This window comes from Rhinoraja longicauda, chromosome 1 (assembly GCF_053455715.1).
Source record: "Rhinoraja longicauda isolate Sanriku21f chromosome 1, sRhiLon1.1, whole genome shotgun sequence".
Classification (NCBI taxonomy): Eukaryota; Metazoa; Chordata; class Chondrichthyes; order Rajiformes; family Arhynchobatidae; genus Rhinoraja; species Rhinoraja longicauda.
In genome coordinates this window covers 10,365,224-10,392,918 of record NC_135953.1, presented here as the reverse complement: position 1 = coordinate 10,392,918, position 27,695 = coordinate 10,365,224, and the positions used below count along the sequence as shown (strand labels likewise).

Here is a 27,695-nt window from a genome sequence, read left to right as displayed (position 1 = left end):
TCCTGTGAGTGACCTCTCTCATTGCAGTCAGACTCCTTCAGTGTGTTTCTCCCAGCAGCCCCACCTTGTGGGAGAGAGGGGTAGATGAGGGTGGGACGGGTGTGAGGGGCAGGCGAGAAGAGGCATGTATTTTATAGGAACAGGTTAATGGCAGAAAAGGCCAATCATTGCGAGGGCATCAGGTGGTACATTTCAAACAACGACTGATGAAAGTTGAGCTTTGATTCACTTTAGAAACATAGAAAATAGGTGCAGGAGGAGGCCATTTGGCCCTTCGAGCCAGCACCGCCATTCATTGTGATCATGGCTGATCATACACAATCAGTAACCCATGCCTGCCTTCTCCCCATATCCCTTGATTCCACTAGCCCCTAGGGCTCTATCTAACTCTCTCTATCTAACTCTCTTTTAAATTCATCCTGTGAATTGGCCTCCACTGCCTTCTGTGGCAGAGAATTCCACAAATTCACAACTCTCTGGGTGAAAAAGTTTTTTCTCACCTCAGTTTTAAATGGCCTCCCTTTTATTCCTAGACTGTGGCCCCTGGTTCTGGACTCCCCCAACATTGGGAACATTTTTCCTGCAGAGATCAGGTTCCTGGTGCAAGATCCTGCTTAGATTAAAGCATAATTTTCCATCGATTACTCAGTGGTAAGGTGTAAACCTACAATATTATCGAATGCCAGAAAAAAGACTTTGGGAGCCGTGAGGTCTACTCCTGCTCACGTGTTTTACGTTCCGAGAGAAAGATATCAGTTGCAGAATTGAGGGACGGCTTCATCGGACCAGCAATGTGTTTAGTGTAGTTTAGTTTATAGATACAGAGCGGAATCAGGCCCTTCGGCCCACCGGGTCCGCGCCGACCAGCGATCCCCGCACATTAACACGATCCGACACACACTCAGGACAATTTACATTTACACCAAGCCAATTGCGTAGGTTCAGCGTAGGTTTACTAGGTTAATTCCCGGAATGGCGGGACTGTCATATGTTGAAAGACTGGAGCGACTAGGCTTGTATACACTGGAATTTAGAAGGATGAGCGGAGATCTTATCAAAACGTATAAGATTATTAAGGGGTTGGACACGTTAGAGGCAGGAAACATGTTCCCAATGTTGGCGGAGTCCAGAACAAGGGGCCACAGTTTAAGAATAAGGGGTAGGCCATTTAGAACTGAGATGAGGAAAAACTTTTTCAGTCAGAGAGTTGAGAATCTGTGGAATTCTCTGCCTCAGAAGGCAGTGGAGGACAATTCTCTGAATGCATTCAAGAGAGAGCTAGATAGAGCTCTTAAGGATAGCGGAGTGAGGGGGTATGGGGAGAAGGCAGGGACGGGGTACTGATTGAGAATGATCAGCCATGATCACATTGAATGGCGGTGCTGGCTCGAAGGGCCAAATGGCCTCCTCCTGCACCTATTGTTTATTGTCTATTGTCTATTAACCTATAAACCTGTATATCTTTGGGGTGTGGGAGGAAACATAAGGAAACCCATGCAGGTCACGGGAAGAACGTGCACACTCCATACAGACAAGCACCCGTAGTCGGAATCAAACCCGGGTCCCAGGTGCTGCAGGCGCTGTAACGTGGCAACACTGCCACCGCGCCGCCTGTGTTTGTGTTTCAAGACAGTCACACCATTAACCTCCAGTTGAAACGGCGCGCTCGGGACTCACTTCAAGATCCTTGCTGATGGGATGGGTGGAGCCGTGTGTAACCAGGATAATCCCGTACGCTTGGCAAATCATGGCATGGCCTGGTTCAATGAGCCCAGCGTGCCAGTGCGTCACACCCGCCCGCATCAGTGCCATTCCCAACTGGGCGTTGTTGTGATGATAGAGTTTCCTGCATAAACCATTGGGATGCTTTGTTAGAATGTAATTCACGTTATCCCCGTTCTCGTGTATCTGTACACTGTGGACGGCTCGATTGTAATCATGTGTTGTTTTTCCGCGGACTGGTTATCGCGCAGCAAAAACCTCGGCACACGTGACAATAAACCCCATCAGCCGTCGCATACAGCGCATAATGCTCTGCCATTTCCGCCACCTCCAACGGGATCACACCACGGGCCACATCTTCCCATCTCCACCGCTTTCCGCAGAGACCGTTCCCTCCGCAACTCTCTGGTTAACTCCTCCCTTCCCGCCCAAACCACCCCCTCCCCAGGTACCTTCCCCCGCAACCGCAGGAGATGCAACACCTGTCCCTGTACCTCCTCCATCGACTCCGTCCAAGGACCCCGACAGCCCTGTCAGGTGAGGCAGAGGCCCACTTGTACCTCCTCCAACCTCATCTACTGTATCTGCTGTCCACACTCCAGGCGTGGACCCCTGTATATCGGCAAGACCAAACGCAGGCTCGGCGATCGTTTTCCTGGACACCTCCGCTCAGTCCGCCTAAGCCTACGCGATCTCCCAGTTGGCAAACACTTTAACTCCCCCTCCTATTCCCACACTGACCTTTCTGTCCTGGGCCTCCTCCACTGTCAGAATGAATCCCAACACAAATTGGAGGAACAGCACCTCTTAATTAGCTTGGGCAGCTTACAACCCAGTGGTATGAACATTGATTTCTCTAACTTCAAGTAAGCCTTGATTTCCCTCTCTCTCCCCCACCACCCCCCCCCCCCCCCCCCCCCATCCTAGTTCTCCAACTAGTTTCACGGTCCTCCTGATTAATTTTACTGATTGTATGTGTCATTGTCACCATCCCCTCAGCTGATAATGAGCCATTCTGCATTTCCTTGTACATTATTTGGCTTCAGTAAAATTATAAATATTTCCTATTGTCCAGGATAGCTCTGGTATATGAGGTAATCGCGGATCAGTGTGGACTCGTTGGGCAAAGGGCCTTTTCCAAGCTGCGTCTCTGAAGTCTAAAATAAAGAGGAAATTTCTGGATTCTCTCCGCATTTAAAAAATAATCCAAGCCTTTATTCCTACTACCAAAATACGTGACTCCACACTGTATTCCATCTGCCACTTCTCTGCCCACTCTCCCAACCTTTCCAAATCCTTCTGCAGAGTCCCTGCTTTCTCTACACTGGAAGTTATACACTGGAATTTAGAAGGATGGAAGGAGATCTTATCGAAACGTATAAGATTATTAAGGGGTTGGACACGTTAGAGGCAGGAAGCATGTTCCCAATGTTGGGGGAGTCCAGAACAAGGGGCCACAGTTTAAGAATAAGGGGTAGGCCATTTAGAACTGAGATGAGGAAAAACTTTTTCAGTCAGAGAGTTGTGAATCTGTGGAATTCTCTGCCTCAGAAGGCAGTGGAGGCCAATTCTCTGAATGCATTCAAGAGAGAGCTAGATAGAGCTCTTAAGGATAGCGGAGTCAGGGGGTATGGGGAGAAGGCAGGAACGGGGTACTGATTGAGAATGATCAGCCATGATCACATTGAATGGCGGTGCTGGCTCGAAGGGCCGAATGGCCTCCTCCTGCACCTATTGTCTATTGTCTATTGTCTACACTACCAGCCCCTCCTCCCATTTTCGGACACACTGCGGCCAATTTATAATTCTACCGAAGCCAGTTAGCCTACAAACCTGCACGTCTTTGGGGTGCGGGCAGGAAACCGGAGCACCCGGGGAAAACCCACCCGGGTCACGGGGAGAACGTACAAACTCCGTACAGACAGCACCTATAGTCAGGATCGAACCCGGGTCTCTGGCGCTGTGAGGCTGCAACTCTACCGCTGCGCCACCAAGCTCGGACACCAAGCGACTTGCCACTTACTGATATCCCTCCACCATCTGCTTGGCGTAGTCTGCTGCCTCTTCAAATTGCTGCAGATAAGACAGCACTTCAGAGACGAGGCTCAGTATCTTCAGCTTGTAAAGGTTCGTGTCTGCCAGGACCGGCTCCTGCTTTTTCAAGCACGCCCGACACAGCTTCACAACCTGAATGTGAACAAACCATAATCCACAAACACGCATGTGAGCCACAGTAACATGGACGAGGAATGAAGATTTTAGCTTGTGTTTAAAAGTTTAGAAATACAGCATTGTGCAGGTGAGAGTTGGTGTTGGCAACATTCACAACACAGACATTGTGGGCCGAAGAGCCTGTTCCTGTGCTGGACTGTTCCATGTTCTCTGCCTGCAACGTGGTAAGTCGGAAGATCTGGACGATGCTCCAGTTTATGGTTTAGTTTCGGGAGACAGAGGCACGGAGTGGAAACAGGCCTCCTCGGCCCACAGATTCCGTGCCGACCAGCGATCACCCATGAGCACTAGTTCTATGCTACATACTTGTCAGGACAATTTACAGATACCAACTGACCTACAAACCTGCATGTCTTTGTAATGCGAAAGGAGTTCGGAACACCTGGGGAAAACTCACGCGGTCACGGGGAGAACGCACGGACTCCGTACCGGCAGCACCCGTAGTCAGGATCGAACCCGGGTCTCTGGCGCTGTAAGACAGCAACTCTACCGCTGGGCCACGTGCCGCCCCAAATGACGCCTTTGGTAGTGTTTCATCTCGGGGCCACAGACTTAGAATAAAGGGGAGGCCATTTAAAACTGAGGTGAGAAGGAACTTTTTCATCCAGAGAGTTGTGAATTTGTGGAATTCTCTGCCACAGAGGGCAGTGGAGGCCAAATCACTGGATGGATTTAAGAGAGAGTTAGATGGAGCTCTAGGGGCTAGGGGAATCGATGGATATGGGGAGAAGGCAGGCACGGGTTACTGATTGTGGACGATCAGCCATGATCACAATGAATAGCGGTGTGATGGCTCAAAGGGCCGAATGGCCTCCTCCTGCACCTATTTTCTATGTTTCTATCTCAGGGGCCCCGATCCCTCCCGCCTATTTACTGTAATGTAGCCCTTGACACAGAATCGGTACGGCTTGAAACACCGGTGAATTGTGACTAAACACCTAACACTAAATTCTTGACTAACGTCTATCTGTTCAGCCCACAATGACCGTACTGAACACGATGCCATGATAATGCCAATTCTCTGAATGCATTCAAGAGAGAGCTAGATAGAGCTCTTAAGGATAGCGGAGTCAGGGGGTATGGGGAGAAGGCAGGAACGGGGTACTAATTGAGAATGATCAGCCATGATCACGTTGAATGGCGGTGCTGGCTCGAAGGGCCGAATGGCCTCCTCCTGCACCTATTGTCTATTGTCTATAAACTCCCATCTCCGGGAGGGTACGGGGCAGAAAGCTGGAAGGGAGGAGGGGCCATGACAAAGCATGGCGAGTGACAGGTGGATTGAGGCAAGGAGTGTTTTTGAAAGGCAGATGGTTGGATAAAGGCCAGAGGTGAAAAGGCAAAAGGCGTGAGATAAGCTGTGAGATGAAACTGGAAAGTGGACAGAGAAGATTTTGCGAGGACGTTGCCAGGACCAGAGGGTGTGAGCTTTAGGGAGAGAGGTTGAGCAGGCTGGTACTCCATTTCTTGGAGCGCAGGAGGATATGGGGTGATCTTAAAGAGGTGTGTAAATTCATATCATATCATATCTATATACAGCGCGGAAACAGGCCTTTTCGGCCCACCAAGTCCGCGCCGCCCAGCGATCCCCGTACATTAACACTATCCTACACACACTAGGGACAATTTTTACATTTACCCAGTCAAATTAACCTACATATTCATGAGAGGAATAGATCGGGTAGGTGCACAGAGTCTCTTGCCCAGAGACCAGAGGACAATAGGTTTAAGGTGAAGGGGAAAAGATTTAATAAGAAAGTGAGGGGTAACCGTTCAGCACAAAAGGTGGTGGGTTATGGAACAAGCTGCTAAAGGAGGTAGTTAAGGCAGGGGTTATCCCAATGTTTAAGAAACAGTTGGACAGGTTCATGGATAGGACAGGTTTGGAGGGATATAGGCCAATTGCAGGCAGGTGGGACTAGCGTAGCTGGGACATGTTGGCTGGTGTGGGTAAGTTGGGCCAAAGGGCCTGTTTCCACACTGTATCACTCTATGACTCTATAAGAATAGGGGAAGTGCAAATTGTGAAGCCAGAGGAATGTATATCCCTCGGTGAAAGGGGTGCGGTGGGCACCCCTCCCAACCCTCCCAACCCTCCCGAATTTGGTGAAAAGTTTCCGCTTTCTTATTTCATTTCCGCCATTCCGATTTCGCCTCACATTTTTCCGCAAAACAGTCGGTAATTGCAATTTGTCAATTCGGCCACTAGAGGTCACTAGGGGTTCCGCGAGAAATCCCCCGCGCCCTGGAGGTCTCCCCGAAAATGTGGCACCTAGGCTGGGCAAGGCAGCCAATCTCGACCTCATCGGGACTTCCATGGCCTATCGGTGGGTTGAATTTGCAACCTGCGGCTGGGGCTCTGGAACTCCAGCCCAGCTGGAGCCCGCACATCTATCCCCATAGCCGACTTCCTTGGCCAGCTGGATAAACCAGCAAAGCTCTGGAACCAAGAATGCCAGAAAATCAGTAGTGCAACTGTAATGAGTAAATATTAAATTTAAGTGCAAGATTATAAAACTGTATTAATTAATTAAGACTGGGTTAAAATATAAAACACAGCAGAAAAGCCAATTACCACCTTTTTGGGATGACTATCAATTAATGTGCGAATTTATTTCATCAAGTATTTCCGTATGCTTAGTCGAGTCGCATATAACAACTCATTCTTCATAACTTAGTCATACATTTTATGTTAAGGGCGGCACGGTAGCGCAGCGGTAGAGTTGCTGCTTTACAGCGAATGCAGCGCCGGAGACTCAGGTTCGATCCTGACTACGGGTGCTGCACTGTAAGGAGTTTGTACGTTCTCCCCGTGACCTGTGTGGGTTTTCTCCGAGATCTTCGGTTTCCTCCCACACTCCAAAGACGTACAGGTATGTAGGTTAATTGGCTGGGTAAATGTAAAAATTGTCCATAGTGCGTGTAGGATAGTGTTAATGTACGGGGATCGCTGGGCGGCACGGACTTGGTGGGCCGAAAAGGCCTGTTTCCGGTTGTATATATATGATATGATATGATATGACCGTTGTTCTTTTATTCAATTCCAAGATAATTGGGATGTGTACGGAAAAACCAAAATAGAAAAAACAAAGCAAAACAATTTTTTCTTTGTGTTGCAAAAAGTATCTCTCTTCAATAACCTTTCTATAAATAGCAAAATATACTCATGATAGGCCTGACATTGTACATGTAGTCTAAGAACTACAGATATGATAGTCGTTTTTCCCACATGAATGTAGCGCAACGTGTACGCGCATTTGGCGTGCATACTTTTTTTTTGCTGAAAAGTTGCCATATTATGGATTTTCATGTAAAATTCTGAATTTTGGACATCAAAATTATGAATTTGTAAAATCAAATTTTGGGAGGCCTGGGTAGGGGACAAATGGAGGGGGGGAGCACAGGGAAGAGCGGGGAGGGGGGAATGAAGGGTAGAAGGGGTGGTTTTGTAAGAAAATAACTGCAGATGCTGGTACAAATCGAAGGTATTTATTTCACAAAATGCTGGAGTAACTCAGCAGGTCAGGCAGCATCTCAGGAGAGAAGGAATGGGTGACGTTTCGGGTCGAGACCCTTCTTCAGTGGTTTTGTAAGTTGTGAGTTGTAAATGTGAGGTTATCCACTTTGGCGGCAAGAACAGGAAAGCAGACTATTACCTGAATGGTGGCCAATTAGGAAAAGGGGAGATGCAACGAGACCTGGGTGTCATGGTGCACCAGTCATTGAAAGCAAGCGTGCAGATGCAGCAGGCAGTGAAGAAAGCGAATGGTATGTTAGCATTCATAGCAAGAGGATTTGAGTATAGGAGCAGGGAGGTTCTGCTGCAGTTGTACAGGGCCTTGGTGAGACCGCACCTGGAGTATTGTGTACAGTTTTGGTCTCCTAATCTGAGGAAAGACATTCTAGCCTTAGAGGGAGTACAGAGAAGATTCACCAGATTGATCCCTGGGATGGCAGGACTTTCATATGAAGAAAGACTGGATAGACTAGGCTTATACTCGCTGGAATTTAGAAGACTGAGGGGGGATCTTATTGAAACATATAAAATTCTTAAGGGGTTGGAGAGGCTAGATGCGGGAAGATTGTTCCCGATGTTGGGAAAGTCCAGAACCAGGGGTCACAGCTTAAGGATAAGGGGGAAGTCTTTTAGGACCGAGATGAGAAAACATTTCTTCACACAGAGAGTGGTGAGTCTGTGGAATTCTCTGCCACAGAAGGTAGTTGAGGCCAGTTCATTGGCTATATTTAAGAGGGAGTTAGATGTGGCCCTTGTGGCTAAAGGGATCAGGGGGTATGGAGAGAAGGCAGGTACAGGTTACTGAGCTGGATGATCAGCCATGATCATATTGAATGGCGGTGCAGGCTCAAAGGGCCGAATGGCCTACTCCTGCACCTATTTTCTATGTTTCTATGTTTCTATATGTTACCTAATATTGTAGAATTCAAAGTTCATTCCATTATATTGTGAGCTACCTCCCAAGTGGAATACGAGGTGCTGTTCCTCCAGTTTGTGTGTGGCCTCATTCTGGCAGTGGAGGAGACCCAGGACATGAAGGTCATTGTGGGACTGGGAAGGGGAGTTAAAACGTTTAGCAACCAGGAGATCCATTTGGCGTTGGCTGACCGAATGGTGTTAAAGATAGTTCCAAGTGAATTGGAGTGCAGGGAGTGCAAGTTAGTGATGATATTAAGTAAAATTCAATGGGTTCTGCATGGGTGACATCTATCAAGCATCTAAGTCAGGATTAACTTACCGATAAACATATTAACAAATGTTTCTACTTACATTTGCCCAATGTCCTTCTTCTCGTTCCTTCTCAACTTTTTCCATCGTCGTCTTTGAAGCCTCAATGACTGCCTCCACAGTTTCTTCTGGTGGCTGCGACATTACAAAACGGTGTGAGGTACCGGCTTGTGCAGTAGACGATCACACTACTCAGGCAGAATGCCGCAGCGTTGGCCCCATCTACACCGCACTGTCTCGGAAAGCCTCCGACATAATCGAAGACCTCTCCCGCCCCGGTCACTCCTTTTTCTCCCCGCTCCCGTCGGGCAGAAGGTACAGGAGGCTTGAAGGGCGCGCACCACCAGACCCAGGAACATACAAACATAGAAAATAGGTGCAGGAGTAGGCCATTCGGCCCTTCGAGCCTGCACCGCCATTCAATATGATCATGGCTGATCATCCAACTCAGTATCCCGTACCTGCCTTCTCTCCATACCCCCTGATCCCTTTAGCCACAAGGGCCACATCTAACTCCCTCTTAAATATAGCCAATGAACTGGCCTCAACTACCTTCTGTGGCAGAGAATTCCACAGACTCACCACAGCTTCTTCCCCTCTGTTATCGGGCTTCTGAACAGTCCCCGGGATGGCGGGACGGTGATACGAAGAAAGATCGGAAAGACCGGGCTTGTATTCACTGGAATTAAGGAGGATGAGAGGGGATCTTATTGAAACGTGTAAAAATAATAAAAAGGACTGGGCACGTTAGATGTAGGAAAAATGTTCCCAATGTTGGGGGAGTCCAGAACCAGGGACCACAGCCTAGGAATAAAGGGGAGGCCATTTAAAACTGAGATGAGAAAAAACTTTTTCACCCAGAGAGTTGTGAATTTGTGGAATTCTCTGCCACAGAAGGCAGCAGAGGCCAATTCACTGGATGAATTTAAAAGAGAGTTAGATAGAACTCTAGGGGCTAGTGGAATCAAGGGGTATGGGGAGAAGGCAGGCACGGGTTACTGATTGTGGATGATTAGCCATGATCACAATGAATGGCTGATCATTCTGGCTTGAAGGGCCAAATGGCCTCCTCCTGCACCTATTTTCTATGTTTCCTTCCATTAGCTGGGGTTCTGTCCAATTAGCTCGAATTCTGTCCAATTCACCTCTACCCCATTGCAGACTTGGGCCTTGTCTTTAGTACTGTTACGATATCATGCTGAGAACTACATCCCATACTGTGTATCTTTTCCTTTGCTCTGTCTACTGTGCCCGAGTTTGGTTTGGTTGTATTTATGTTTTCCATTGTCTAATTTGATTGCCCTCCTACCAGGTACAAGCTGGGATTTTCAGATGCCTTGTTGCCATTTTAAAACATATTGCACACAGATGTTGACCATTCCAAGTGGGGCTTGACAGGTGAGGGGAGGGTGGTCCATATTAGTTTAGTTTAGTTTAGTTTAGTTTAGTTTAGTTTCACGTGTACTGAGGTACAGTGAAAAGCTTTTGTTGCGCGCTAACCAGTCAATGGAAAGGCAATACATGATGACAATTGAGCCATTCACAGTGGCACGGATACATGGTCAAGGGAATCATTTGAACAACATTTAGTGCAAGATAAGGCAAGATAAGAAGATTGAGGGGGGATCTTATAGAAACTTACAAAATTCTTAAGGGGTTGGACAGGCTAGATGCAGGAAGATTGTTCCCGATGTTGGGGAAGTCCAGAACAAGGGGTCACAGTTTAAGGATAAGGGGGAAGTCTTTTAGGACCGAGATGAGAACGTTTTTTTTTCACACAGAGAGTGGTGAATCTGTGGAATTCTCTGCCACAGAAGGTAGTTGAGGCCAGTTCATTGGCTATATTTAAGAGGGAGTTAGATGTGACCCTTGTGGCTAAAGGGATCAGGGGGTATGGAGAGAAGGCAGGTACAGGTTACTGAGTTGGATGATCAGCCATGATCATATTGAATGGCGGTGCAGGGTCGAAGGGCCGTATGGCCTACTCCTGCACCTATTTTCTATGTTTCTATTTTTCTACCACAACCAGAGAGCAGTCCTGAAATACTATCTACCTCATTGGAGACCCTTGGACTATCTTTGATCGGATTTTACTGGCTTTATAGAAACATAGAAACATAGAAACAGGCTTGAAGGGCCGAATGGCCTACTCCTGCACGTATTTTCTATATTTCTATGTTTCTATGTTTCTATAAACATAGAAACATAAAAAATAGGTGCAGGAGTAGGCCATTCGGCCCTTCGAGCCTGCACCGCCATCCAACTCAGTATCCCGAGCCAGTACCGCCATTCACTGTGATCAGTGCTGATCATCCACAATCAATAACCCGTGCCTGCCTTCTCCCCATATCCCTTGATTCCGCCAGCCCCTCGAGCTCTATCTAACTCTCTTTTAAATTCATCCAGTGAATCTTTTCTCAATCTGAATCTGAATCCCTATGACTTCTGATTTACCTTTTTGCCATCTTCCTCTTTGACTGCCTGCATCAGGTCGTCTTTCATCCCCTTCTGGCAATGTTCGCAGTTGCAGTCAAAGTAATACTGCTCCTTCAGCATCTTGTGCCTCTCTGCACTGAGGCTCAGGAAGTCCACGTACGAGACTGTCAGCTCCTCTCCTGCCTCGATATGCATGATTGCCCGGAGCTCAATTCTGTAGATAATCAATATAAGAAAATAACTGAAGATGCTGGTACAAATCGATTTATTCACAAAATGCTGGAGTAACTCAGCAGGTCAGGCAGCATCTCGGGAGAGAAGGAATGGGTGACGTTTCGGGTCAAGACCCTTCTTCAGACTGAAGATTATCTGTAGATAATCAGTCAGGCGATTGGGTGTAGAAGTTGGGACATTATGTAAAAGTTGCACAAGGCTTGGGGGGAGGCCGCATTTGGAATATTGTGCTTTTGGAGTATTGACGTTTTTCACTGTACCTCTCTGCACACGTGACAATAAACTAAACTCATTGTGTGGGAAGGAACTGCAGATGTTGGTTTAAACTGAAGATAGACACAAAAAGCTGGAGTAACTCAGTGGGACAGGCAGCATCTCTGGAGAGAAGGAATGGGTGACGTTTCAGGTCGAGACACTTCTTCAGACCATCTCGACTGGGCTTGAATTCACTGGAATTTGGAAGGATGAGAGGGGATCTTACAGAAACATATAAAATTATTAAAGTATTGGACAGGCTAGATGCAGGAAAAAATGTTCCCGATGTTGGGGGAGTCCAGAACCAGGGGTACGAAAAAAAACTGCAGATGCTGGTTTAAATCGAAGATGGACACAAAATGCTGGAGCAACTCAGCGGGTCAGGCAGCATCTCAGGAGAGAAGGAATGGGCGACGTTTCAGGTCGAGACCCTTCTTCAGTCTGAAGAAAGGTCTCGACCCGAAACGTCACCCATTCCTTCTCTCCAGAGATGCTGCCAGTTCCGCTCAAACTCATTGTGTTCAGTTTTGGTCGCCCTGCTAAAGGGAGGATGCCATTAGGCAGGAAAGAGTGCAGAGAAGATTTGCGACAATGTTGCCAGGACTAGTGGATCTGAACGACAGGGAGAGGTTGGACAGGTTAGAACTTTATTCCTTGGAGTGCAGGAGGCTGAAGGGTGATCTTATAGAGGTGTATGAAATCATGAGGGGACTAGACAGGGTGATCACAAAGGGTCTTTTACGCAGGGTTGGGGAATCAAGGTTTAAAGTAAGAGGGGAAAGATTTAAGAGGAACCTGAGCGGCAAACTTTTTCACTCAGGATGGTGGGTATATTGAATGGGCTAGTCGACGAGTTATAATAACAATTTTTAGACTTTAGAGATACAACGTGGAAACAGGCCCTTATGCCAATCGAGTCCACATTGACCAACAATCACCCGTATACTAACACTAGAGAAAAAGAATTTCACTGTGTTAGCAATTAACACATGTGACAATAAAAAGCACTATTGACTATTGACTATCCTAACCCACTAGGGACAATTAACTTTTTTTTTTGACCACTGTAAATTGTCCCGCTTATGGGTGAGAGTGTCAGAATCTGGTGGGATAGATAGAAATATGGGAAGAATGAAATGGACTATGGTTGGTCTAGAAACCCACCACCATCTGAGTTAAAAAGTTGCCCTTCAGGTTGAGGCTGAGGAATGGTTGATAGAATTTAATACAGAGAAATGTGATGTGTTGCATTTTGGGACATCTAACATAGGCACGATCTACACAGTGAATGGTAGGGCTCTGGGGAGTATTGCAGTGCAGAGGGATCTTTGACTGCAGGTGCATAGTTCCTTGAAGGTAGAGTCGCAGGTAGATAGGGTGATCAAAAAGCATTTTGGTACATTGGCCTTCATCAACCAGCGTATTGCTGTGTATAAGTTGGGAGGTCATGTTGCAGTTGTATAAGACGTTGGTGAGGCCGCATTTAGAGTATTATTTTCAGTTCTGGGCACCATGTTATAGGAAAGATGTTGTCAAGCTGGAAAGGGTACAGAGAAGATTTACGAGGATGTTGCCAGGACTAGAGGGTCTGAGCTATAGGGAGAGGTTGAGTAGGCTGGGACTATTCCTTGGAGCGCAGGAGGATGAGGGGTGATCTTATTGAGGTGTATAAAATCATGAGAGGAATAGGTCGGGTAGGTGCACGGAGTCCCTTGCCCAGAGTAGGTGAATCGAGGACCAGAGGACATAGGTTTAAGATGAAGAGGAAAAGATTTAATAGGAATCTGAGGGGTAACTTTTTCACACAAAGAGGATGGATGTATGTATGGAACAAGCTGCCAGAGGAGGTCGTTGAAGCTGGGACTATCCCAAAGAAACAGTTATACATGTTTGTACATGGATCGGACAGGTTTGGAGGGATATGGGCCAAATGCGGGCAAGTGGGACAAGTGTAAATGGGACATGTTGACTGGTGTGAGCAAGTTGGGCCGAAGGGCCTGTTTCCACACTGTATCACTCTATGACTCTGTAACTCTATGACTCCAAATCAGAAAGTTTCAGAAAATCAAGGCAAAAACTTAGTCAACATGACAATTATAGAATAAATTAAGTGCTGGTTATTTGCATCAAAACAGTGCCCCAGAAATATCAATGTACTTTCAGCCAATTATATGCTTTTCACTGTCGTTAAGAAGGAACTGCAGTGGTCAATGTCACACGACAAGCTCTCAGAGACAGCAACAAATAAATCATGCATTTTAGAGATTGACAGATAACTAATTTGTTGATCAAGGCTACCAGGAGCAGCGTCAGCGTGGAAACAAGCCCTTCAGCCCACCAAGTCCATGCCGACCAGTACATTAGTTGCACCTGTACATTGGTTCTACCCGACTCACTCTGTACAGATAACACCCATAGTCAGGATCGAACCCAGGTGTCTGGCGCTGTAAGGCAGCAACACTACCGCTGTGCCACCGTGCCCTGATACACTGGAATTTAGAAGGATGAGAGGAGATGTTATCGAAACGTATAAGATTATTAAGGGGTTGGACACGTTAGAGGCAGGAAACATGTTCCCAATATTGGGGGAGTCCAGAACAAGGGGCCACAGTTTAAGAATAAGGGGTAGGCCATTTAGAACCGAGATGAGGAAAAACTTTTTCAGTCAGAGAGTTGTGAATCTGTGGAATTCTCTGCCTCAGAAGGCAGTGGAGGCCAATTCTCTGAATGCATTCAAGAGAGAGCTGGATAGAGCTCTTAAGGATAGCGGAGTCAGGGGGTATGGGGAGAAGGCAGGAACGGGGTACTGATTGAGAATGATCAGCCATGATCACGGTGAATGGCGGTGCTGGCTCGAAGGGCTGGATGGCCTCCTCCTGCACCTATTGTCTATTGTTTGTTGTGCCTCCGCTTCCTGACCAAGAAACCTTCTCTGTTGATGCTCCAATGAAGTGCCTGTTTAGATGGACCATTCAAGCCTCCGGAGTGGGAAACTTCTCGGGGTCAGGTTGCTAGTCAATAAACTTCATATACAATGAGGATGGCACGGTGGCGCTGCCATGGTAGAGCTGCCGCCTTACGACGCCAGAGACCCAGGTTCGATCCTGAGTGCGGGTGCTGTCTGTGCGGAGTTTGTACGTTCTCCCCGTGACCGCGTGGGTTTTCTCCGGGTGTTCCAGTTTTCATCCCGGGCGGCACGGACACGATGGGCCGAAGGGCCTCTTTCTGTGCTGTAGGACTCTATGACTCTATGACTCTTTGCCCTCTGAAAAGTTATAGATTGTCCCTAGTGTGCAGGATAGTGCCAGTTCACGGGTGATCACTGGTCGACACGGACCCGGTGGGCCAAAGGGTCAGTTGCCACGCTGTATCTCTAAAATAAAGTAAACTCGAGTCATATTTATTCCTATGGTCTCGGGTGGTTGGTGCATGGGACATCTGCGATGATGTTGTTAGATGGGGTAGATGTTTTGTCTAAGTTTTGATGAATAGCTGGCAAGAAATTAGGACTGCCGGTATGGGCTGGCCTTAAAGGTACAGAACACACGGTGAACAAAACCAACCAAAACTCAAGACGATGCAGCTTAATTACTGGTAGACACAAAATGCTGGAGTAACCCAGCGGGTCAGGCAGCATCTCAGGAGAGAATGAAGGGGTGATGTTTCGGGTGGAGACACTTCTTCAGTCTGATATCAGGGGAGGGGGCGGGACAAAGATAGGCTGTAGTCAGAGACAGGAAGACTAGTGGGAGAACTGGGAAGGGGGAGGGGATAGAGAGGGAAAGCGGGGGGCTGTCTGAAGTTAGAGTCGGAGGGCAGGAGGAATCACAGAGGGGGAGCAGTGAGAGAGGATGTTGCTAAACTCTTGTCGAAGAGAGGAGGAGAACCTCTTCAAAGTAGACATACCTTGAGCAGAATTCGTTCAGGTGGTCCTTGCTTCCCCTTTCTACCCCCTCCCCCTTCCCAGTTCTCCCACTAGTCTTCCTGCCTCCGACTACATCCTATCTTTGTTCCGCCCCCTCCCCTGACATCAGTCTGAAGAAGAGTCTCGACCCGAAACGTCACCCATTCCTTCTCTCCAGAGATGCTGCCTGACCCCGCTGAGTTACTCCAGCTTTTTCCGTCTACCTTCGATTCAAACCAGCGTCTGCAGTTTTTTTTCCTACACAGCTTTATTAATGGCGTGGCGAGGGGAAGGAATAAAAAACTAATTTGGTTGGATTGGGTAAAAAGAAATGTATTGCCCATCTAGGAGGACTTTATTCCCCAGAGGGAGTACCAAGTTGGTTAAGTATAAGATAATGTTTAGAGATAGGATAGAGAGAGGGCACCTGTACCCATGATCAGATGTACCAATTTCTATGAAAGATATAAGGGGGACATAGGACATCGAACATAGAACACAGAACATAGAACACAGAACATAGAACACAGAACATAGAACACAGATCGCAGAACATAGAACATAGAACACACAACATAGAACATAGAACACAGAAAATAGAACATAGAACACAGAACACAGAACATAGAACATGGAACATAGATCACAGAACATAGAACATAGAACACAGAACACAGAACACAGAACATAGAACACAGAACATAGAACACAGAACACAGAACATAGAACACAGAACATAGAACACAGAACATAGAACACAGAACAGAACATAGAACACAGAACATAGAACACAGAACATAGAACTCAGAACATAGAACATAGAACACAGAACACAGAACATAGAACACAGAACACAGAACATAGAACATAGATCGCAGAACATAGAACATAGAACATAGAACACAGAACATAGAACACAGAACATAAAACACAGAACAGAACATAGAACGCAGAACATTGAACATAGATTACAGAACATAGAACATAGAACACAGAACATAGAACATAGAACATAGAACATAGAACACAACATAGAACACAGAACATAGAACATAGAACATAGAACATAGAACACAGAACACAGAACACAGAACACAGAACACAGAACATAGAACATAGAACATCGTACAGCATAAGAACAGTCCTTCAGCCACAATGTCTGTGCCCACAATAATGACGTTAAGTAGAAACAAGGAACTGTAGATGCAGGTTTATACCAAAGATAGACCCAAAATGCTGGAGTAACTCAGCGGGACAGGCAGCATCTCTGGAGAGAAGGACAGTCGGGACCCAGTCAGGGGAGAGGGAGACAAGAGATATGGAAGGGTAAGGTGTGAAAACCGCAGATCAAAGCTGACACTGATCAAGGAAGTGTACAATGGTTCATTGTTAGCTGAGGGGAAGGTGACAATGAGGCTCTAGGGGCTAGTGGAATCAAGGGATATGGGGAGAAGGCAGGGTACTGATTGTGGATGATCAGCCATGATCACATTGAATGGCGGTGCTGGCTCGAAGGGCCAAATGGCCTCTTCCTGCACCTATTTTCTATGTTTCTATGAGGCATGCAATAACATTAATCAGAAGGACAGTGAAACTATTCGGAGAACTAGGGTGGTGGAAGTACAGAGTGAGAGGAAAAGCAAGGGTTACTTGAAGTTGGAGAAATCAATATTCATACAGCTGGGGTCTAAGTTGCCCAAGGGAAATGTGAGGTGCTGTTCCTCCGATTTGTGTTGGGTCTCAGTAACGGAGGCCCAGGACAGAAAGGTCAGTGTGGGAATGGGAGAGACATAGACACATAGACACATAGACACATAGAAAGGTCAGTGTGGGAATGGGAGAAACATAGAAACATAGAAAATAGGTGCAGGAGGAGGCCATTCGCCCCTTCGCGCCAGCACCACCATTCATTGTGACCATGGCTGATCATCCACAATCAGTAACCCATGCCTGCCTTCTCCCCATATCCCTTGATTCCACTAGCCGCTAGAGCTCTATCTAACTATCTTTTAAATTCATCCAGTGAATTGGCCTCCACTGCCCGCTGTGGCAGAGAATTCCACAAATTCACAACTCTCTGGGTGAAAAAGTTTCTTCTCATCTCAGTTTTAGATGGCCTCCCCTTTATTCTAAGACTATGGCCCCTGGTTCTGGACTTGCCCAACATTGGGAACATTTTTCCTGCATCTAACTTGCCCAGTCCTTTTATTATTTTTATACGTTTCAATAAGATCCCCTCTCATCCTTCTAAATTGGTGAATGCAAGCCTAGTCTTTTCAATCTTTCCTCGTATGACAGTCCCGCCATCCCAGGGATCAATCTCGTGAACCTACGCTGCACTGCCTCAATTACAAGGAACTCTTTCCTCAAATTAGGAGACCAAATTAGGAGAGGGTTAAAATGTTTACCGACCGGGAGATCTTTCTATCCCCCTGCACTTTCATGTGTCTGTCTAAAGGCCTCGTTAATGGCACTATCATATCTGCCTCCACCAACACCCCTGACATTACATTTCAGGCCCCCACCACTCACTGTGTAACAAGACATGCCCCACACATCTCCATTAAACAATAAACTTACTAACTAACTAAATAAAAGCAGGCTTTTTAAACTGAGATTACATAGAAACATAGAAAATAGATGCAGGAGTAGGACATTCGGCCCTTCGAGCCAGCCCCCCAGCATTCAATACGATCATGGTTGATCATCCAGAATCAGTACCCCGTTCCTGCTTTTTCCCCATGCCCCTTGATTTCGTTAGCCCTCAGAGCTAAATCTAACTCTCTCTGGAAGACATCCAGTGAATTGGCCTCCACTGCCTTCTGTGGCAGAGAATTCCACAGATTCACAACTCTCTGGGTGAAAAAGTTATTTCCTCATCTCAGTCCTAAATGGCCGACCCCTTATTCTTTAACTGTGGCCCCTGGTTCTGGACTCCCCCGTCATGGGGAACATTTTTCCTGCATCTGGCCTGTCCAATCCATTAAGAACGTTATATGTTTCTATAAGATACCCTCTCATCCTACTAAATGCCAGTGAATACAAGCACAGTCGACCCATTCTTTCCTCATATGAATGTGTTCAAAACTTTACGAGGATGTTGTTAGAATATGTAAACATAGTACAATGTAAATAATAACAACAACAACAACAACAACAACAACAACAATAGTTAGACTAGAGGATCGAAACGTATAAGATTATTAAGGGGTTGGATACATTAGAGGCAGGAAACATGTTCCCAATGTTGGGGAGCCCAGAGCAAGGGGCCACTGTTTAAGAATAAGGGGTAGGCCATTTAGAACAGAGATGAGGAAAAACTTTTTCAGTCAGAGAATTGTGAATCTGTGGAATTCTCTGCCTCAGAAGGCAGTGGAGGCCAGTTCTCTGATTGCATTCAAGAGAGAGAGCTAGATAGAGCTCTTAAGGATAGCGGAGTCAGGGGGTATGGGGAGAAGGCAGGAACAGGGTACTGATCGAGAATGATCAGCCATGATCACATTGAATGGCGGTGCTGGCTCAAAGGGTCGAATGGCCTACTCCTGCACCTAATTATTATTATTATTATTATTATTATTATTATTATTATTATTATTATTATTATTATTATTATTATTATTATTATTATTATTATTATTATTATTATTATTATTATTATTATTATTATTATTATTATTATTATTATTATTATTTACAGTGCACTATGTTTACTTATTCTGTTGTGCTGCAGCAAGTAAGAATTTCATTGTTCTGTCTGGGACACATGGCAATAAAACACTCTTGACTCTTGACTTGAGGGCCTGAGCTACAGGGAGACTTTGGGCAGGCTGGGACTTTATCCCGTGACCTGATATCACGCAACAAAACAGGTTTTCGCTGCACCACGAAACACGTGACAATAAACTAAGCTATCACAAGCTGGGTCTGAAGAAGGGTCTCGACCCGAAACGTCACCCATTCCTTCTCTCCCGAGATGCTGCCCGACCTGCTGAGTTACTCCAGCACCTTGTGAATAAATACCTTCGATTTGTACCAGCATCTGCAGTTATTTTCTTATATCACAAGCTAGATGTGGAGGACTGAGCAGTCGATGCAAGGCAAGGGGAAGGGAGACAAGACATGACACAGTAGCAACTCAACCCACCTCATCTGTGTGTGGAACATTGAATTAACCGCATCACGACTGTAAGACAAAATAAAAATCCACATTTCACCGCCAACAGAAAAATAAATCACAAACAACAACAACAACAAACAACAACAACAACAATCCGCATTTGTACAGCATCGTTCATATGTGGCAACTCTTCCCAGGGCAATGGGAAAAGCGCAACGTTTAATAAAGTGTGAGCCTGGGCCAGGTAAATGAGGAGTAGGGAAGAGTCAACAAAACTAAAGTCACAAGGCGATAGAGAGAGAGGTAGAAAACATAGAAAATTGGAAAATAGGTACAGGAGTCCTTCCGCAGTTGTATAGGGCCCTAGTGAGACCGCACCTGGAGTACTGTGTGCAGTTTTGGTCTCCAAATTTGAGGAAGGATATTCTTGCTATTGAGGGCGAATGGCCTCCTCCTGCACTTATTGCTTATTGTCTATTGAGTAGGCCATTTGGTCCCTCGAGCCAGCACCGCCATTCAAAATGATCATGGCTGATCATCTAAAATCAGTACCCCGTTTCTGCTTTTTTCCCCATATCCCTTTAGCCCCAAGAGTTAAATCTGAATATAGAGGGGCTAAAGGTAGGGGCAACACAGATGCACAGCGGTAGAGTTGCTGCCATAGAGCGTAAGAGACCTAGGTTGAATCCTGACTACAGGTGCTGCCTGCACGGAGTTTACACATTCTCCCTGTGACCTCGTGACCAGGTAATCCAGTTTCCTTCCACATTCCAAAGATGTGCAGATTTGTCGGTTAATTGGCTTCTGTAAATTGTACTGATTGAGAATGATCAGCCATGATCACATTGAATGGCGGTGCTGGCTCGAAGGGCTGAATGGCCTACTCCTGCACCTATTGTCTATTGTCTATTGTCCCTAGTGTGTAGCGTAGAATAAGGGTGGCACGGTGGCCCAGCGATAGTATTGCTGCCTTAGAGCGCCAGAGACACGGGTTCGATCCGGGCTACGGGGGCCGTCTGTGCAGAGTTTGTACGTTTTCTTTGTGACTGCATGGGGTTTCTCCAAGTGCTCTGGTTTCCGTCCACATTCCAAAGACTTGCAGGTTTGTAGGTAAATTAGCTTTGATAAAAATTGTAAATAGTTAATAGACAATAGACAATAGGTGCGGGAGGAGGCCATTCAACCCTTCGAGCCAGCACCGCCATCCAATGTGATCATGGCTGATCATTCTCAATCAGTACCCCATTCCTGCCTTCTCCCCATACCTCCTGACTCCGCTATCCTTAAGAGCTCTATCAGGCTCTCTCTTGAATGCATTCAGAGAATTGGCCTCAACTGCCTTCTGAGGTAGAGAATTCCACAGATTCACAACTCTCTGACTGAAAAAGTTTTTCCTCATCTCAGTTCTAAATGGCCTACCCCTTATTCTTAAACTGTGGCCCCTGGTTCTGGACTCCCCCAACATTGGGAACATGTTTCCTGCCTCTAACGTGTCCAACCCCTTAATAATCTTATACATTTCGATAAGATCCCCTCTCATCCTTCTAAATTCCAGTGTATACAAGCCTAGTCGCTCCAGTCTTTCAACATATGACAGTCCCGCCATTCCGGGAATTAACCTAGTAAACCTACGCTGCACGCCCTCAATAGCCCCTAGTGTGTAGGATAGTGCTAGTGTACGGGGATTGCTGGTCGGCGCGGACTGGGTGGGCTTACGGGCTTGTTCTCAATTTGTGTCTCTAAGCCAAACTGAACGGAACTTGGTCAGCACAATGGATCTCAGAGGAATATGAGACGACTACTAAGAGGAATCTCAGAGCAAAAGGCCTGACAGCTGAAACACAAAATGCTGGAGGAATTCAGCGGGACAAGTAGCAACTGTGGAGGGAATGGAAAGGTGACGTTTTGGGTCGGAACCTTCTCCCTTTTCCTGTTTTCCATCGATCTGAATAAGGGTTCCTGACCGGAAACGCCACCTGCCCATTCCCTCAGCAAATGCTGCCTGACCTGCACGTTGCCCTGCTGATTTCCCCCTGGCATTTCCCTCAACATTCTGGCATCTGTGGTCTCTTGAGCCTCCATTGAACAGCTGAAAGCACAGTTGCCAATGGCAGAAGGATTAAATTCAGAGAAACATAAGAGGCCAGAGTTATGTAGGAAAATAACTGCAGATGCTGGTTCAAATCGAAGGTAGGGGGGCACGGTAGCGCAGCGGTAGAGTTGCTGCTTTACAGCGAATGCAGCGCCGGAGACTCAGGTTCGATCCTGACTACGGGTGCTGCACTGTAAGGAGTTTGTACGTTCTCTCCGTGACCTGCGTGGGTTTTCTCCGAGATCTTCGGTTTCCTCCCACACTCCAAAGACGTACAGGTATGTAGGTTAATTGGCTGGGTAAATGTTAAAAAAAAAAAATTTAAAAAATTGTCCCCAGTGGGTGTAGGATAGTGTTAATGTGCGGGGATCACTGGGCAGCACGGACTTGGAGGGCCGAAAAGGCCTGTTTCCGGCTGTATATATATGATGATGATGATGATGATGATGTAGACACAAAATGCTGGAGTAACTCAGCGGGTCAGGCAGCGTCTCAGGAGAGAAGGAATGGGTGGCGTTTTTTGGGTCGAGACCTTTCAATAGACAATAGACAATAGAAAATAGGTGCAGGAGGAGGCCATTTGGCCCTTCGAGCCAGCATCGCCATTCAATGTGATCATGGCTGATCATTCTCAATCAGTACCCCGTTCCTGCCTTCTCCCCATACCCCCCTGACTCCGCTATCCTTAAGAGCTCTATCTAGCTCTAGCTCTATCCAGCCTCTTTCTTCAGACTCAGGCCAGAGTTAGGCTATTGTGGATACTGAGGAGGTGAATCTGTGGAATTCATTGCCACAGAAGGCTGTGGAGGCCAAGTCAATGGATATTTTTAAGGTGCAGATTGACAGATTCTTGATTAGTGCGGGTATCAAGGGTTATGGGGGGAAGGCAGGAGAATGGGGTTGAGAGGGAGAGATAGGTCAGCCATGATCAAATGGCAGAGTAGACTTGATGGGCCGAATGGCCAAATTAAGAATAAAGGGTAGGTCATTTAGGACTGAGATGAGGAAAAACGTTTTCACCCAGAGAGTTGTGAATCTGTGGAATTCTCTGCCACAGAAGGCAGTGGAGACTAATTGACTGGATGTTTTCAAGAGAGAGTTAGATTTAGCTCTTAGGTCTAATGGAATCAAGGGAGAGGGGAAAAAGCAGGAATGGGGTACTGATTTTAGACGATCAGCCATAATCATATTGAATGGTGGTGCTGGCTGGAAGGGCCGAATGGCCTACTCCTGCACCTATCTTTCAATGTTTCTATGTTTCTATTCTGCTCCTATAACTTATGAACTTATGAGATGGCAAATGGTAGGGAGCTTTGGAACAAACTATTATTGTTTTACATTAAATATTATTGATCGATGGCTGTTGGCTTTTTACAGGTTAAGAATTTGCCTTACAGCACCAGGGACCCGGGTTCAATCCTGACCGCTAGTGCTGTCTGTACGTAGTTTGTACGTTCTCCCCCGTGACCTGCGAGGGTTTTCTCTGGATGCTCCAGTTTCCCCCCACACTCCAAAGAAGTACAGGTTTGTAGATTAATTGGCTCGACGTAATTGTAAATTTTCCCTAGTGTGTGTAGGGTAGTGGTGGTGTTCTGGGATCGCTGGTCGGCGTGGACTCGGTGGGCCAAAGGGCCTGTTTCTGTGCTGTATGTCTAAACTCTAAACAAAACTAAATTTTCTTGTAATATTTAGAGAGGCTGTTAGCCATGCTGATGGAACTGTGGCGGGCATTTGGAGCCAGAGTGCAGATCACCTGAATGGAAGAACAGACTCGAGGGGCTGAATGGCCCATTACTAACAATCCTATTAGCACCAAGTTAGATAATGCTAGACAGGTCTAATACCTAACGATCTCATCGCATTCAGAGCAATAGACAATAGACAATAGGTGCAGGAGGAGGTCATTCGGCCCTTCGAGCCAGCACCGCCATTCAATGTGATCATGGCTGATCATTCTCAATCAGTACCCCGTTCCTGCCTTCTCCCCATACCCCCTGACTCCGCTATCCTTAAGAGCTCTATCTAGCTCTCTCTTGAATGCATTCAGAGAATTGGCCTCCACTGCCTTCTGAGGCAGAGAATTCCACAGATTCACAACTCTGACTGAAAAAGTTTTTCCTCATCTCAGTTCTAAATGGCCTACCCCTTATTCTTAAACTGTGGCCCCTTGTTCTGGACTCCCCCAACATTAGGAACATGTTTCCTGCCTCTAACATGTCCAAAAAATCTTATACGTTTCGATAAGATCTCCTCTCATCCTTCTAAATTCCAGTGTATACAAGCCTAGTCGCTCCAGTCTTTCAACATATGACAGTCCCGCCATTCCGGGAATTAACCTAGTAAACCTACGCTGCACGCCCTCAATAGCAAGAATATCCTTCCTCAAATTTGGAGACCAAAACTGCACACAGATCATCATTGCACGCTCAGACAGAAAATCCACCCCCTACCGAAAAACAATGCGCAGCAATCTAATTTCACGGCTTTATCAAGTTGACGTATTTGTTTTACTCACTTTCCATTCTTCAATATGACGGTGCAATTTGGCCAGCAGTCGTGATTCACAAGGCAGAGATTTGGAAATAATCCAACTCCCACAGCTTGCAACCCTCGCTGGTCACTGATGGTGAAGCCGTTGCAGTTTATCTGATGAAGGAATCACAAGCAGTTTCAAAAATAATTGGGGTACCGGATTCCCCCTCCTTCCTTAATTGTTGATCAGATATCGTGATGCGGCACGGTGGCGCAGCGGTAGAGTTGCTGCCTTACGGCGCCAGAGACCCGGGTTCGATCCCGACTACGGATGCTGTCTGTACGGAGTTTACATAGAAACATAGAAAATAGGTGCAGGAGTAGGCCATTCGGCCCTTCGAGCCTGCACCGCCATTCAATATGATCATGGCTGATCATCCAACTCAGTAACCTGTACCTGCCTTCTCTCCATACCCCCTGATCCCTTTAGCCACAAGGGCCACATCTAACTCCCTCTTAAATATAGCCAATGAACTGGCCTCAAGTTTGTACCTTCTCCCCGTGACCTGCGTGGGTTTTCTCCGGGTGCTCCAGTTTCCCCCCTCATTCCAAAGTCGTACAGGTTTATAGATTAATTGGCTTTGGTCAGAATTGCAAATTGTAACTCGAGTGCAGGATAGCGCTAGAGTATGGGGTGATCGCTGGACTCGGTGGGCTGAAGGGCCTGTTTCCGTGCTGTATCACTAAACGAAACTAAACAAAACTAAAGTAAACTAAGCTAAACTAAATTTTCCACCCTACCAGGAAGAAACTTGCATTTAACTGAAGGTATCACAAAATGCTGGAGTAACTCAGCAGGTCAGGCAGCATCTAGAAGAGAGGGAATGGGTGACGTTTCGGGTCGAGACCCTTCTTCGGACTGATGAAGGGTCTCGACCCGAAACGTCACCCATTCCCTCTCTCCTGGATGCTGCCTGACCTGCTGAGTTACTCCAGCATTTTGTGATACCTTCGATTTGTACCAGCATCTGCAATAATTTTCCTGCATTTAACTCAAATCTTCTAAGATATTCCAAAGTGCTTTGCTTGCAGTGGATAACCCTCATTAAACATGGAGCCCTATAATGCAAGAATAGGCCCATCAGCCCACACACCCAGACCATCCTTTTTGCCCACCTACACTAATCCCATTTTCTGAAGTAGGAACAAGAAACTGCAGATGCAAGTTAATGCACAAAAGGACACAAAGTGCTGGAGTAACTCAGCAGGCCAGGCAGCATCTCTGGAGAACATGGATATAGATGAAGGTATCACAAAATGCTGTAGTAACTCAGCGGGTCAGGCAGCATCTCTGGAGAGAAGGAATGGGTGACGTTTCGGGTCGAGACCCTTTCATCAGTCTTAAGAAGGGTCTCGACCCGAAACGTCACCCATTCCTTCTCTCCTGAGATGCTGCCTGACCCGCTGAGTTACTCCAGCATTTTGTGATACCTTCGATTTGTACCAGCATCTGCAGTTATAGACAATAGACAATAGGTGCAGGAGGAGGCCATTTGGCCCTTCGAGCCAGCACCGCCATTCAATGTGATCATGTCTGATCATTCTCAATCAGTACCCCATTCCTGCCTTCTCCCCATACCCCCTGACTCTGCTATCCTTAAGAGCTCTATCTAGCTCTCGAATGCATTCAGAGAATTGGCCTCCACTGCCTTCTGAGGCAGAGATTCCACAGAATTCCATAGTATTTTCCTACACTATGGATAGAGATGACGTTCCGGTTGGACACCCGTCCTCGGGCTGACTCTACGTTACTTACCACGCCAAATATGTGTGATATGGACTCCATGCTGAGCTCCTGCGTTCTGGGTTGCCAGTACTTCTGGAAAACCTCAACGTCCAGTTTTAGCTGCTGCTTCTCGTCCTCACTCAGGTCGTCCAGGTGGTCCTGGAGGTCCTCGATGGGCGTCAGACGATCCTCGGGGACAACAGCGCCCTCTCTCCTCATCCTCCACAAGATACGCGAGGCAAGTCTAAGATCGGCGCAGAACCACAGCAATCACACACCAGGCACTCCCGTTCCCCCAGCCCCCCTCCCCACAAAGGAGGTCAACCACCTTCCGACAGATGGCGGTCTCGATAGTCTGGAGATACAGTTTGCGGTAACAGGCCCTTCGGCCCACCGAGTCCACGCCGACCGGTGATTACCGACACTATCCTACGCACTAGGGACACTTTCACAATTTCACAATTGACCTACAAACCTGTACCACAAAATGCTGGAGTAACTCAGCGGGACAGGCAGCATCTCTGGAGAGAAGGAACGGTGACGTTTCGGGTCTAGACCCTTCTTCAGACTGATGTCAGTGGGGGGGGGGGGGGGCAGGACATCAGTCTGAAGAAGGGTCTGGACCCAAAACGTCACCCGTTCCTTCTCTCCAGAGATGCTGCCTGTCCCGCTGAGTTACTCCAGCATTTTGAGATACCTTCGATTTGTACCAGCATCTGCAGTTATTTTCCTACAAACTTGTACGCCTTTGGAATGTGGGAAGAAACCGGAGATCCCGGAGAAAGCCCACGCAGGTCACGGGGAGAACGTACAAACTCCGTGCATACAGCACCCGTAGTCAGGATCGAACCCGGGTCTCTGGCGCTGTAAGGCATCAACTCTACCGCCGCGCCACCGTGTGGCCCACCTAGAATATCCGCCTTCCATAAGAACCCTCTGCCTTCTATGAATAAGCCAGCAGTGAACCCATGCCAGCAAGTCATCATGAATCCTGTACATCTTAACCGTCAGGATCAGTAATACTGCAGCGGTAGAGTTGCTGCCACACAGCGCCAGAGACCCGGGGGTTCGATCCTGACCACGGGTGCTGTCTGTATGGAGTTTGCACGTTCTCCCTGAAACCACGTGGGTTCTCACCCGGTGTGCTCCGGTTACCTCCCACACTCTAAAGAGGTACATGTTTGTAGGTTAATTGGCTTCAGTGAAAAAAAATTGTGAGTTATCGCTAGTGTGTAGGATAGTGCGAGTGTGCGGGGTATTCGCTGGTCGGTGTCGACTCGAAGGGCCGAATGGCCTCCTCCTGCACCTATTTTCATTTTCTATGACTCAGCAGGCCCACGGGCCTGTTTCCCCGCTGTGTTTCTAAGGTCTAAAGTCGAAGGTCGTCTTTCAGTCACCTGTTCCAGACGTCAATTGTTCCTAGTGTAAAGTAACACTGGTAATAATCTAAGTTATGTCGTTGACCTCAGTATCACCTGGTTCTCCCATTGCCATCGCCATCTGGAGGCTTTATTGACCTCCAGGGAGCCATGGGACCTTCCACAGCTGAAGGGGGCAGCAGTTCATACGTTATGGGAGCAGCATTAGGCCATTCGGCCCATCAAGTCTACTGCGCCATTCAATCATGGCTGATCAATCTTTCCCTCTCAACCCCAATCTCCTGCCTTCTCCCCATAACCCCTGACACCCGTACTAAGCAAG

At 47.0% G+C, this 27,695-nt stretch overlaps 1 protein-coding gene across 2 annotated transcripts in view; it reads right to left on the bottom strand.

The window, feature by feature from the left end:
- The window catches only part of smyd1b (SET and MYND domain containing 1b), a 46,573-nt gene that overhangs the window by 1,414 nt on the left and 17,464 nt on the right, over positions 1 to 27,695 (bottom strand). The window contains exons 3-9 of one of the 2 annotated variants that reach the window (XM_078408837.1): positions 26,025 to 26,238; positions 24,252 to 24,382; positions 19,672 to 19,710; positions 11,153 to 11,348; positions 8,741 to 8,833; positions 3,746 to 3,909; positions 1,678 to 1,846 (exon numbers count right to left, since the gene is read on the bottom strand). In XM_078408837.1, coding sequence (XP_078264963.1) covers positions 1,678 to 1,846; positions 3,746 to 3,909; positions 8,741 to 8,833; positions 11,153 to 11,348; positions 19,672 to 19,710; positions 24,252 to 24,382; positions 26,025 to 26,238 — 1,006 coding nt within the window. The remainder of the gene's footprint in view (positions 1 to 1,677; positions 1,847 to 3,745; positions 3,910 to 8,740; positions 8,834 to 11,152; positions 11,349 to 19,671; positions 19,711 to 24,251; positions 24,383 to 26,024; positions 26,239 to 27,695) is intronic. The other variant, XM_078408840.1, reaches the window with a different exon arrangement.